Source organism: Sphaeramia orbicularis, chromosome 18, assembly GCF_902148855.1.
Source record: "Sphaeramia orbicularis chromosome 18, fSphaOr1.1, whole genome shotgun sequence".
Taxonomy (NCBI): domain Eukaryota; kingdom Metazoa; phylum Chordata; class Actinopteri; order Kurtiformes; family Apogonidae; genus Sphaeramia; species Sphaeramia orbicularis.
Genome location: NC_043974.1, coordinates 8,301,428 through 8,312,972, shown reverse-complemented (window position 1 = coordinate 8,312,972; position 11,545 = coordinate 8,301,428). Strand labels below are relative to the sequence as shown.

At 37.1% G+C, this 11,545-nt stretch overlaps 1 protein-coding gene across 8 annotated transcripts in view; it reads right to left on the bottom strand.

Moving 5' to 3' along the window:
• Positions 1-1,406: 1,406 nt before the first annotated feature.
• Positions 1,407-11,545, bottom strand: part of phka1a (phosphorylase kinase, alpha 1a (muscle)) — a 41,019-nt gene continuing 30,880 nt past the window's right edge. The window contains exons 23-36 of one of the 8 annotated variants that reach the window (XM_030162607.1): positions 10,718-10,876; positions 10,503-10,632; positions 9,252-9,353; positions 9,031-9,146; positions 7,858-7,893; positions 7,406-7,441; positions 7,165-7,200; positions 6,874-6,909; positions 5,523-5,552; positions 4,940-4,984; positions 4,652-4,813; positions 4,442-4,495; positions 2,824-3,024; positions 1,407-2,010 (exon numbers count right to left, since the gene is read on the bottom strand). In XM_030162607.1, coding sequence (XP_030018467.1) covers positions 1,837-2,010; positions 2,824-3,024; positions 4,442-4,495; positions 4,652-4,813; positions 4,940-4,984; positions 5,523-5,552; positions 6,874-6,909; positions 7,165-7,200; positions 7,406-7,441; positions 7,858-7,893; positions 9,031-9,146; positions 9,252-9,353; positions 10,503-10,632; positions 10,718-10,876 — 1,317 coding nt within the window. In that variant the 3' untranslated portion in view covers positions 1,407-1,836. The remainder of the gene's footprint in view (positions 2,011-2,823; positions 3,025-4,441; positions 4,496-4,651; positions 4,814-4,939; positions 4,985-5,522; positions 5,553-6,873; positions 6,910-7,164; positions 7,201-7,405; positions 7,442-7,857; positions 7,894-9,030; positions 9,147-9,251; positions 9,354-10,502; positions 10,633-10,717; positions 10,877-11,545) is intronic. The other 7 variants (XM_030162608.1, XM_030162610.1, XM_030162609.1 and 4 more) reach the window with 7 other exon arrangements.

The following is an 11,545-nucleotide window of genomic DNA, read 5'->3' as shown; positions in this document are numbered from 1 at the left end:
AAATAAGTCTGGGTTTTCTGCACAGTTTTAAATAAAACACTATTTCTGTAGTTTTACTCACAAACAAGTGTAACACATGTAGGCATTCAGAAAATCTCCAACAAGACCTGTGTCATCTTTTGCACATGACTATTAAAACTTTCTTTAGTTATTATTTCACAACTAGACTAACTAGAATAAATAGTAAATGTATTTTCTCTATACTTTATACTTCATACAGCATGTAGGACTGGAGGTAAAGTGTCATGAGTTTTAGCTTCAGTATTATCATATCTGTGGTAATAAATTAGAAAAGAAATTAATCTGTGTTAATGAAGTCAGTTGTGGTAACTTGACAACAGCAGTTTTTTATTGAGATATCAATGAATGCATAACGGATAAGTGTGAAAATTGAATAGTTTTTGTGTGGTTTTGTATCAGCAATTACACTGGCTTAACTGATGAACTTATTCAACGTAAAAAAGGTAAGATGTTGCATGATGTATTTTGGAAGGAGATATTAAAACTATATCTTCTACAGGTTGATTATAGCCGGCTACACTAGTTTTTCCTATAATGCTTCACTTAATGTATGTCGATATCTCAAGTAGTTAACTCTACGATATTTCATATTGTCCCCAAAAAAAAATCATGCATAAGAATCAACTCAAGTATCAGGCTAAAAACACTAAAAACACATTAATTATCCACACTGTGTGGTGGCTGACATTCATGAAGATACACGTGTGCACTGTGGTTTATACACAATACACTGTTCTCACCAGAGCACCATATCTGAATTAATCCGGTATATATAATTCCCAATAAATTTAGTCCTATTTGGTTTGTGCAGAAAATAAATCAGTATTTAAAACGTAATAGCCCCAAGTACTGTGTGCATTGGGGATTTTTTTTAATGAGAAGGAACTATGTGGTGATATGCGTCACTGCCTGTCCCAAACCTATTGTGGATATTGTGTAAAATGGGGGTGTCAAACTCCTTTTAGTTCAGGGGCCACATCCTCCCAATATGACCTGAAATGAGCAGAACCAGTAAAATAATAACATAATAATATATAAATAATGTCAACTCCAAACTTTTCTCTATGTCTTAGAGTGAAAAAAGTAAAATTCCATTATGATGTTTGTTTACATCTCCAAACTATCCTTTAAAAAATGTGAATAACATGAACAAGCTGGAATTCATTAAGAAAAATAAGTGTAATTTTATCAATATTCTGCCTCAGTTTATCATTTACACGCATATTATGACTTACAGATCACAGTGGATTTACAAATACACAAAACACTTAACAGGTAGAAAATTATTAAAATTACACTTCTCTTAAGACACTTCAGGTTATTCACATTTTTCATAAAAGGGTAGTTTGTAAATGTCAATATTTTCATGTAATTTTACTTTTTGCACACTAAAACAAAGAGAAAAATTTGTGGTTGTTATTATTTATAGAATATCATGATAATGTTTTACTTGTCCAACCCACTTGGGATCAAATTGGGTTTAATGTGGAACCTGAACTAAAATAATTGTTAATATTTTCAGTGTAATTTTTCCATTTCCCAAATTCATCCCACAAGCTTAATTAGACCCTTTGATGGGCTGGTTTTGGCTCGCAGGCCATATATTTGACACCCATGGCATAAAATAACATCGTTACCATATAATGCCTTTCATAATGCGTTTCTTCACTTGTAATGAGCTAATTCTGTCTCCCACACAGTGATAATATACACCAGATCCTATTATTTTATTGTAACTTTCATGTGAAAAATGGTGCATATACATAGTCTTACACAGTGGTTTCATCCTTTCCTGTGGTTTCTCGTGGCATCCTTTCACTGCACAGCACACGAGCCGCTGGGCAGGAAGTCCTGCACGTACACTGCCACGGCCTTGGTGAGGTAGGTCATGCTCCCAAAGCGTCCACTCGGGGCGCTGTCGTACAGAAGCCGGCACACGCCGGTGGACGGGTCTTTCTCCAGGACCACCTCATCTGCTCCCAGGTCCCTCTGGAGACATGAGAGACATGGCTTCACCTGCTAAACACTGGGCCATTTGTTTCCAGTCGGAATCATTTCAACATAAGACAAAACCATGGTGTAGCATTCATATAAAACCAAGTTATGACAGAAAATGGCAAAGTTAAGGCAACATTCATAATCATCGCTTTATAATGTGACCTTTATTTTTGAGCTTCTTGAACTCGTTCAGTAAGTTTCAGTGGTAGAGACATAAAATAATAAACAGTATAATACTTCTGCTTGATGTTAGTTAAGTGGTGCAAAGTTTGTCACACTGGTCTGTTGTTTTATGAAATTATTGATGATATACTTTTGTCTGGGATTGTTGGCTTGTTTTAGATATTTATTTTAAGTGCTTGCTGTTTAAGTTGTGTGCTGTTGTCCAACAAATGTTTTTGTGTTTTTAGCTTTTAACTGACGTTCTTCAGGTTATGTGAATCTATAGCATGTGGACACCCTTAAAATTTTACACAATCTCAAATATTTTTGTTTATTATTCACAAGAAAAATAACAAAACTAAATTCTTGACAGTTTCAACATGTCCTGCCCTGGGTGTGTTTTATCTTGCTTAAACATCCAGTTCTGACCTTGATGGAGCAGAGCATGTGCAGAAGGGAGGATGTGGGAGAGTTCAGTGACTTAAGAGTGATTCTTAATGTAGTACATCACAAATGCATGGGGTGTCCAAAATCATTTTTACACCACTGTAAATGGCTACGAGCTTCGTGTACCATTACCATGGCAACACAGACACAACAGCTTAAGAGGGTACAAATCTGGCCATCCTGTGTGCTACTGACCTGATCCTTGTAGAACATGTTGTTGGCAAGGTGAACGATCTTTTCCACGTGGATGATGGAGCCGATGCTTTCGATCTCCACGTCTGCCAGCATGGTGAGCACAAGGATGGCCTCGACCAGCAGCTGTCGATACTCAGGCTGAGGGACGCGGTTCAGCACCGTCTCTACGTGGACGGAGAATTTGATCTCCCCAGGCGTCATCTGGAGGAGGAGGGGGGGGCAAATGAAAAAACACTGAAAGAACAAGGACTATACTACTGCAATTCATGATATTCCACTAGACAAGTTCATTCTTGATACAATGGGCATTTCTCAATGTCAAGTTTAGTCTTGGTAAGAACGGCCCCAGAGAATGGACTTCCAAAGAACGCCAGTCTCTCTGGCCGTTTCTCAATATGCGTTCTTGTCTGTTCTTCCGTTCTTGTGATCTCCTGAAATGTCAGCAGTCGGGCCCAAGTACTGTTCCATTTAAACGTTCACACAAACCAAGAACACATGGAATGCCCAGATGTTGTTCTTGTCTGCTAGCTTAAACCAAGGATGCACTGGTTGGTAGACTTAGTTGGCAAATATCCCAAGTTGCATTTCATACTATTCTTGAAGGCAACATAGACTTCTGTGATAACTTAATTCAGAAATGTTTTACTGAGTAGATGACTGTCTCCAGATGATGTGATACCATGTTGGAACACGCGAAAGAGGCAGGATAGCAAGAAATATATCTTTATTATTATGATATGGGATTCAACGAAATGTGTTTATCCTGTTTTGAAGAACATACAATATGTATAAAATATAAATGACATGTAAACAAATGTATGAAATCAAATCGAGTGACATATTGTGGTGGATTACAGAAATACGTTAGGGAGCAGATGGCAGAGATACAGCAGAGCCAGAGAGGAAAGTTCCCAAGTATGCAACCATTCCAATTACAGAGAGACTGGTGTTCTCAGGAAGTCGGTTCTCTGGGGCCATTCTTACTGAGACCATACTCGCCGAGTTCGCAATACTGTACTCGGTGAACTTGATATTGAGAAACAGCCCCTGGAATTGGAACGGTTGGTGGTTGTGAACTTTCCTCCCTGGCTCTGCTGTATTTCTTTTTATCTAGTTTTAGCACTGGTCAAAAATCTGTTTTAATATAGAGTCGGTCTAAAGCTACCTCCGCCAAGGAGATTATGTTTTCATTGTGGTTTGACTGTTTGTTTGTCTGTTTGTTTGTTTGTCTGTTAGCAAGATAACTCAAAAAGTTATGGACAGATTTTGATGAAATTTTCAGGAAATGTTGATACTGGCACAAGGAACAAATTATTAAATTTTGGTGGTGATCTGGGGGGGCGGGGCTGATCTGCCTTGGTGGAGGTCTGCGAGTGCTTTTCTAGCTATCATTGTTTTACCAACAGAATCTAACGATCCATTAATTTATAGTTATAGTAAAGATCATAATTGTTCAAAGGTATAGCTTTGAGAGAGATGTGATCATTTTAGCAGCTTCAGATCTCAATATCACACTTGACATATGACAAATAACATCAAACTCTAACTGTTCTTTTCTATCATTAGGTGAGGAAAATGGAGAGTACTACTTCTTGCTCATATATGTAAGAAGTCTAACCTCTCTGGTGGTAGAAGAAGGAAGGACGAAGCCCTCTATGGACAGACCATGACACTGGAAGGAAACACATTCATGCAGTCATTAAATGTGTATTACAGGTGGAATTTAGGTAAAATTAATCTTTAGAAATTTCTTAAACACACAAGTCAACTTTCACATGTCCATACTGGTGCTGAAAATAAAATCTGGGTTTATCTGAAATGATTTCACCTTCTGCAGGATCTTCCAGACTTTCTGATAGAAACCGACGGGGACTCGGTTCAGTGCTCCATCCAGACGTCTCCTGCGCAGCCATTGTCCATGTCTGGTGTCTTTGGCAGCTGGGACACACTCCGGTACGTCCAGAGACTCAATGGATGGCAGCCTGTACCTCTGGAATGTCCAGACAACAGATAACCAATCAGAACTATGGCCTGTTACTGTTTTCAGGCAAACCATTTTCTCCTTTATATACTCTCATTTATATATATATAAAATGTCAGTAATATCTCAAATCACCCCAGACTCGATGTTGTCTATGTCCATTGAGTGTGATCTTATGCTCTGAGAATCAGAAACAGAACAAAAAAGAAGAGGGGAGGGGAAAACAGAAACAAAATTATGACACGAATGTGAAAAATATTCATGCAGGCGGAAAAAATAAAGCGTCTGCAGGGAGCTCATGATGGATGAACATGAAGCAATCTGAATTAGGCTTGGAAAAAACAGAAATGAGGTTAGAAAATAAGATGCAGAGGAGGTAAAACAGATTAATTTGAGGGCAAGAGTCGGATTATCTCAGGAAGTCAGGATCGAGTTCAAACCAAAAGCAAGTTAACAAAAAAAAAAAAAATTGCACTGGTTAGTTCTCTTTGTATATTTAGGTTTTAAAATTAACCTAAAAGTTAATTATTGCTGTATTAGATTCATCATGAACCATATTAAGTAGCTTCAAAACGTTTTGTATTAATGTATATTCCTGCAGCCTCAGTAAAATTAATCTCTGATCTACAATGTTTTGTAGATGATATTTGTATGAATTATCTCCAGTGAATTAACACCCAGAAAACCAGTTCCTTCCATAAATCCTGATCTTTGTCACCTTACGGGGAGACATCACACACTGCTCAAGCTGAAAAAAAGAAAAAAAACATTGAACACAAATTCGCACACAAATCACTTTGGACAAGTGTAGAGTTTGCATCTGAGATGGAAGCTGCCATTTCATGCCTGATAGTTTAACAACTGGTCACAGTTTCATCTACGTGACAGTGTCATTAAAAAATAGGACATGTTCTGTGTGAGTTATGTGGTCTTGATGCAGGAGATCAATCTCTCAGTAGAAGTGGGTGGTACTTTCACTGGAGGATAACTAAACTAATTAAATCAAACTCCATATGACTTCCCATCAGTGCTCAATAGTAACTATATTGATATCTCTAAACATTTCCATGTTATGTCATCAAAATATTGACCATTATAAGTAAAGGTGAATTTCAAATATTTAAAAAATTCAATCAAAATATCTCAAAACTGTGAACAAAGTTTGTTAGAATGCTCCGTCTGTCTTCCTTAATTAATTGACTTTTCCTCATCACTCCAACAATATATAACTTCCTGCAGTGCAATGTTGTCCTAATCAAAGTCAGGTTAATTTGCTTCCATTGTTGAAGGAAAGCTTTTAATTTTGCTTACATTCTTAGCTACAAGTTCTGTTCATTTTCCTTGCTCTTATTTGATACTGAAAAACCCTTATGACTCTTTTGTAATGTTCCTTTAGGCTGTAACTTTATACTTGTAGATTCAGCCAATGTAGAGTTTAAAGATTCATTCAAAATAATCCCAAATATCCTACTTTCCCTTGACCTTTCTTATATCTCTATATTTTCCAGTCTTTTTCAGGTGAACTCCAGTGAAAAACTTGAAATTAAAAAGATTACCAGATTAAATTGAAAAATAACGTAACTGTCAGCATTGAGAGAAATAAATTAAGCCTTTAAAACTGGTGCAAACAGTTCCTACACATGACTTTTGATAACTGTATGTGTGTATAAAAGCAGTGTTCCAACAGACTGTATTATTGCACCATCTGAAGCATTATTTGGACAATACTGCACTTACAAGGTTGAGAAAAACAAAACAAAGACAGACCATTCTATCCATTTGGAGTTTTAAGTCTAAGTTTTTCCTTCCTAGCAAAAATGATGTCCAAAAGCTTTTAACCATCTGTGTATCTCTTTAACACCCTTTTTGTGTTTGTAATGACTGAAAACTGTCTCCAAATCTAGAGAGATCCCATCAGCCTCGCCTGTAACAGAGAACTCTTTAACACAATATTCACTGCATATACGAGCATGTTAGCAATGTCGCAGTGAGCATGTTAGCTGCAGTTAGCATTTAGCTCAGAACACCTGGCTGTAGCCTCATATTTATACGGGTTTCATCATTATCACCTTAACCGATTCTGTCAAAGACACCCTGCGATCCATCTGCAACACAGTAGAAACAATGACATTGAAGAATATAATACTAAACCCCAGCCACTGATGACACAAAATACAAAGACAGTGTGTTCTAATGGATTCTCATCTGATGTACTGTGCATGGACATACTACACATTTAAAGAGATCACTAGTCTATCGCTACATTTTTTCAGTTTACAATTCATGTTTTTTTAATCCCAAAGACCAGATAATTAAAAAAGAAAGAGTAAGAAAGAGGTTAACAGGATCACCATCAGCACCTCAAGAACTGGATCTGTCAAAGATAGCCTGGGTTCCTGGATCAAAACAAAAAAAAACTCCATTATTCAACCAGTCCAACATTTTCATCTGTCTTCAAAGACAGGTATAAAAACAATGGTGACTGATCGATTGGTGATGTTTACATGGGAGGTGAATTAACACCCACAGTATATCACGGATTTCGACATCTAGAAATACAACAATACTGAGATGGTTAATGATCCTTCATGTGATCATCACCTTAAATGGATCCGTCAGTGACAACCTGTGCTCCGCCTGCAACACAAAAACCAAGTTATAAACAAATGGAGAACACTTTTATCTACATAACACCACGAACACGCTGTCATGAACAAGAAGCAGCCTTTATTACCCAAATAAATAATTAAGAGTGAAAGAGTTGTCACAATTTCTTCAGCAGTCATTTCCCTCCATCGATAACCAGACAGAAACAAAATCAGCACAGCATTTCATTTTCACACCGTAGATTTTCCCCTTTTAGCCTCAGCTATGTAAATTACCAGCCAATATGATCTGATAGCTCTTCAATCAACCAGTCAATCAATCAATCAATCAATCAATCAAATTATATTTATATAGTACCATATCATAACAAACATTATCTCCTGACACTTTATATTTAGAGCTGGTCTGAACCAGACTCGTAATAGACTCTTGATTAGTAACTTCACCTTACTCATATCTGCCAAAGACAACCTGTGTTCCAGCTGAAAGAAAACAAGAATCAAAGGGCTTTCATTCATCTGCCTTGTGTCACTGTTATTTTACATCATATGTTTTTGTACAGAAAGGGGACATGCTCAGAGACTATTTCATATATATATATATATATATATATATATATATACACACACACACACACACACACACATATATATACACACACACACACACACACACACATATATATACACACACACACACACACACACACATATATATCTCAGAGGTACACTTCAACTATGAGAGACAAAATGAGAAAAAAAATCCAGGAAAAAGCATTTCAAGGTCCTGGAGTGGCCTAGCCAGTCTCCAGACCTCAACCCCATAGAAAATTTGTGGAGGGAGTTGAAAGTCCGTGTTGCCCAGTGACAGCACCAAAACATCACTGCTCTAGAGGACATCTGCATGGAGGAATGGGCCAAAATACCAGCTACAGTGTGTGCAACCTGGTGAAGACATACAGGAAACTTTTGACCTCTGTCATTGCCAACAAAAGTTATGTTACGAAGTATTGAGTTGAACTTTTGTTATTGACCAAATACTTATTTTCCACCATAATTTACAAATAAATTCTTTAAAAATCCTACAATGTGATTTCCTGGATTTTTTTTCTCATTTTGTCTCTCATAGTTGAAGTGTGCCTCTAATGAAAATTACAGACCTCTCTCATCTTTCTAAGTAGGAGAACTTGCAAAATCAGTGGCTGACTAAATACTTTTTTGCCCCACTGTGTGTGTGTGTATATATACACACACACACACACACACACACACACACACACACACACACTGTGCATATTATGATGCAACATAATTACTTTTTTATTGTTACTACTTCATAATTTATTTCCACTCGTAGTTTCTAATATGCAATTGCCTGTTTATCCCTACTATTTTTATAGTTATTATTACTATTTTCTTTCCTTTTGTCTTGTAATATTTCTTCTATGTGTACATTCAGTGTTGTGCTGCTACTGGAACCTTAATTTCCTGAGGGCTCTGCCCAAGGGATTAATAAAATTCTGTCGAGGCAAATCTAATCTAATCTAATCTGGTGTTGTCAGTACTACACTGCTGTATGTTTCCACAGATCCAACATTTTAATCTCACATAGGGTCTTACCATCTTCATGTCACTCTTCAGTTTGCTGATGCCGGCTCGCTCACTCTTGGTGGCGCCCACGTTGCCAAGGTGATGGATAGAGATGGCAGGACTGACACCAGCATCCATCTCTCGCACTGTGGAGAGGGATAACAAAAATGCATTAATAAATAAGGTGATATGAGATTAAAAAAGCTACAAATGGATATAAGAAATGTTTGCTGTTTGATCATGCGACTGACCACTGCGCTGCACGCCAAACTCCTTTCCGCTGAGGATGTGATGGAGGAGGTTTTTCAGTTCAGATGGACTGAGACTCATCAAGCTCTCTGTGGCCTCTTCACCTACACAAACAAAAACACATAAAGAGGAACAAATGTTCAGTACTCCATGGTTGACACTGTAGACTGAGTCTAACATGGATTAGGTTAACCCTCTCCATCTTTGGTGTTTTGGATGTTTTACAGATGACATGGGGTGTTTTGGGTATTTTAGGACTAAGAGATGAACGTTCATATTACATTGTTTGACGTTTACTCATTGCTTCACACTGTATTTATTTAATAATTCTTTATACTTTAAACTGCTTTAACAATATAACCACCTCTATAACACAGTATGTCTTAGTTCTTTGTCTGTTTAGAATTAAGTGTCACTAGTCCATAGCACTACCTCCGCTTGGTTCAACTTGATGTTGCTCAGTTTACCCCAGTTTCCTGGTTTTAGTTGTCAAACGGATGTTCTTGGTTGTGTTTCTACACCACCATGAATAATTATTAATTGTATAATTTTCAGTGCTGTGAAAAAGTATTTGTTCCCTTCCTGATTTCTGACAATTTTGCATATTTGTCACACTTAAATGTTTCAGATAATCAAAGAAATTATTATATTACCTGTATATTATTTACCTGAGTAAATAGAAATGCACTTTTTAAATGATGATTTCATTTATTAAGAGAAAAAAAGACACTTTTTCACAGAGGTAGGAATGTTTCGTTATTATCGTTTAGAAACTGCATTTTTTATTTACTCAGGTCACCTTTGCCTAATACTATAATTTGTTTGAGGATCTGAAAGATTTAAATATGACAATTTTTTTTCCACAACACTATATTTTATAGAATATTTCCAGACTTTCCAGGCTACATTTAACATCTGAATACAGATGTTTATTATGGAACAAAATGGTTTTAAAATCCAACAACTATGATTTATTTTACATTTGCCAGTGTGTGTTACTATATTGCCAAGTAACTGACACATGACTGTAGCTAGGAACTACAGCACGACAACCCTTTTCTTGAAAAAATAAATGAATTAATTAATACATGAAAAAGCAGCTTCATAGGCAAAGTTTGTAATATGTTTTTCACTCTGTTTTTGGTTGCAAATGTGTACAAGTGAAATTCTTGCCTTCGACTACAGCTTGTTGACAATTTGACTGCAAATGCAAAAAACCCATGGGTGTTGTTTTAAATGATCTCCTTCTTTACCTGAGCAGTTCAGTGACTGAGCCAGTTCTGTGGCCATGACCTGGATGATGAGGCCGATGCGGAGCCTAAACATCTCACTGAACAGGCCGGGCTGAGTCCTAATGCTCATCGCCAGGTACACCATGATTTCCTTAAGGTAGAGGAGGAGGAGAACGGATGAAAGAGAGCAAAGCTGGAGGTGAAGTAAAGAGACGACAGTGGAGGATGTAACTGACCTGAGTGAGGATGGCGATACTGATGTTGTTGTCGCTGGCCTCGTCGATGAGAGCAGCCAACTGATCTGGAGGTATGGGAGCTGTGATGGTTTTCTCTCTGGGTTCAGGAGGTAGACCTACCGTCAAGTGCTTCTGGTGTGCCAACAAATCAGAGCAGGCCTGAAGAGAGATGATAATCAATAAGAACAAGGGTAAACGTCATATCTCTGCCAATAGTGTCCTGGACTTTATTCCTTCCAACCACAGAAGATACCAGGCCTTTAAGGGAAGGAGGTTTGGATAAGACGTAACCCTTTAGTAAGTAAATATGGTTCTATTTATGGTAAAAGTTCCCATAAGGACCCAGTGTGACTTTTGTGTCAGTTCCCAATTGAATTTATCACCATTTATTACAATATTATCCTCTGAATTTAGCATTTTCTTTCCAGTGAAAATCATCTATTTTACTATGTTTAATTAACTGATCATGTAGATGATCATACAAACTCAGATTAAAGTCTGAGGGTATTGTACCAAAAAAGAAAAAAACTGAAGAAAAAGTGACTTGTACAGTAAAATCTATCATTAACTGAACATAAAAACAAGTGTCTCCATCCACTGTCATTAATCCAACTCCATGGGTTTTTACTGGTGAATCAATGTTGTAGAAGATGACGGTGTTTCCGTGTTCACTATGGAGCCTCTGAAGATCCAAATGGGGAAATCTGGTGACCATGAAAAGATGACAATCTGTATTTTACACCAATTGTTGACATGTATTGATAGGATAAGTGGATCAACAGGTATTAAACATTTTAGATCATTAGATGCTTTTGGTCGACGGTGGAT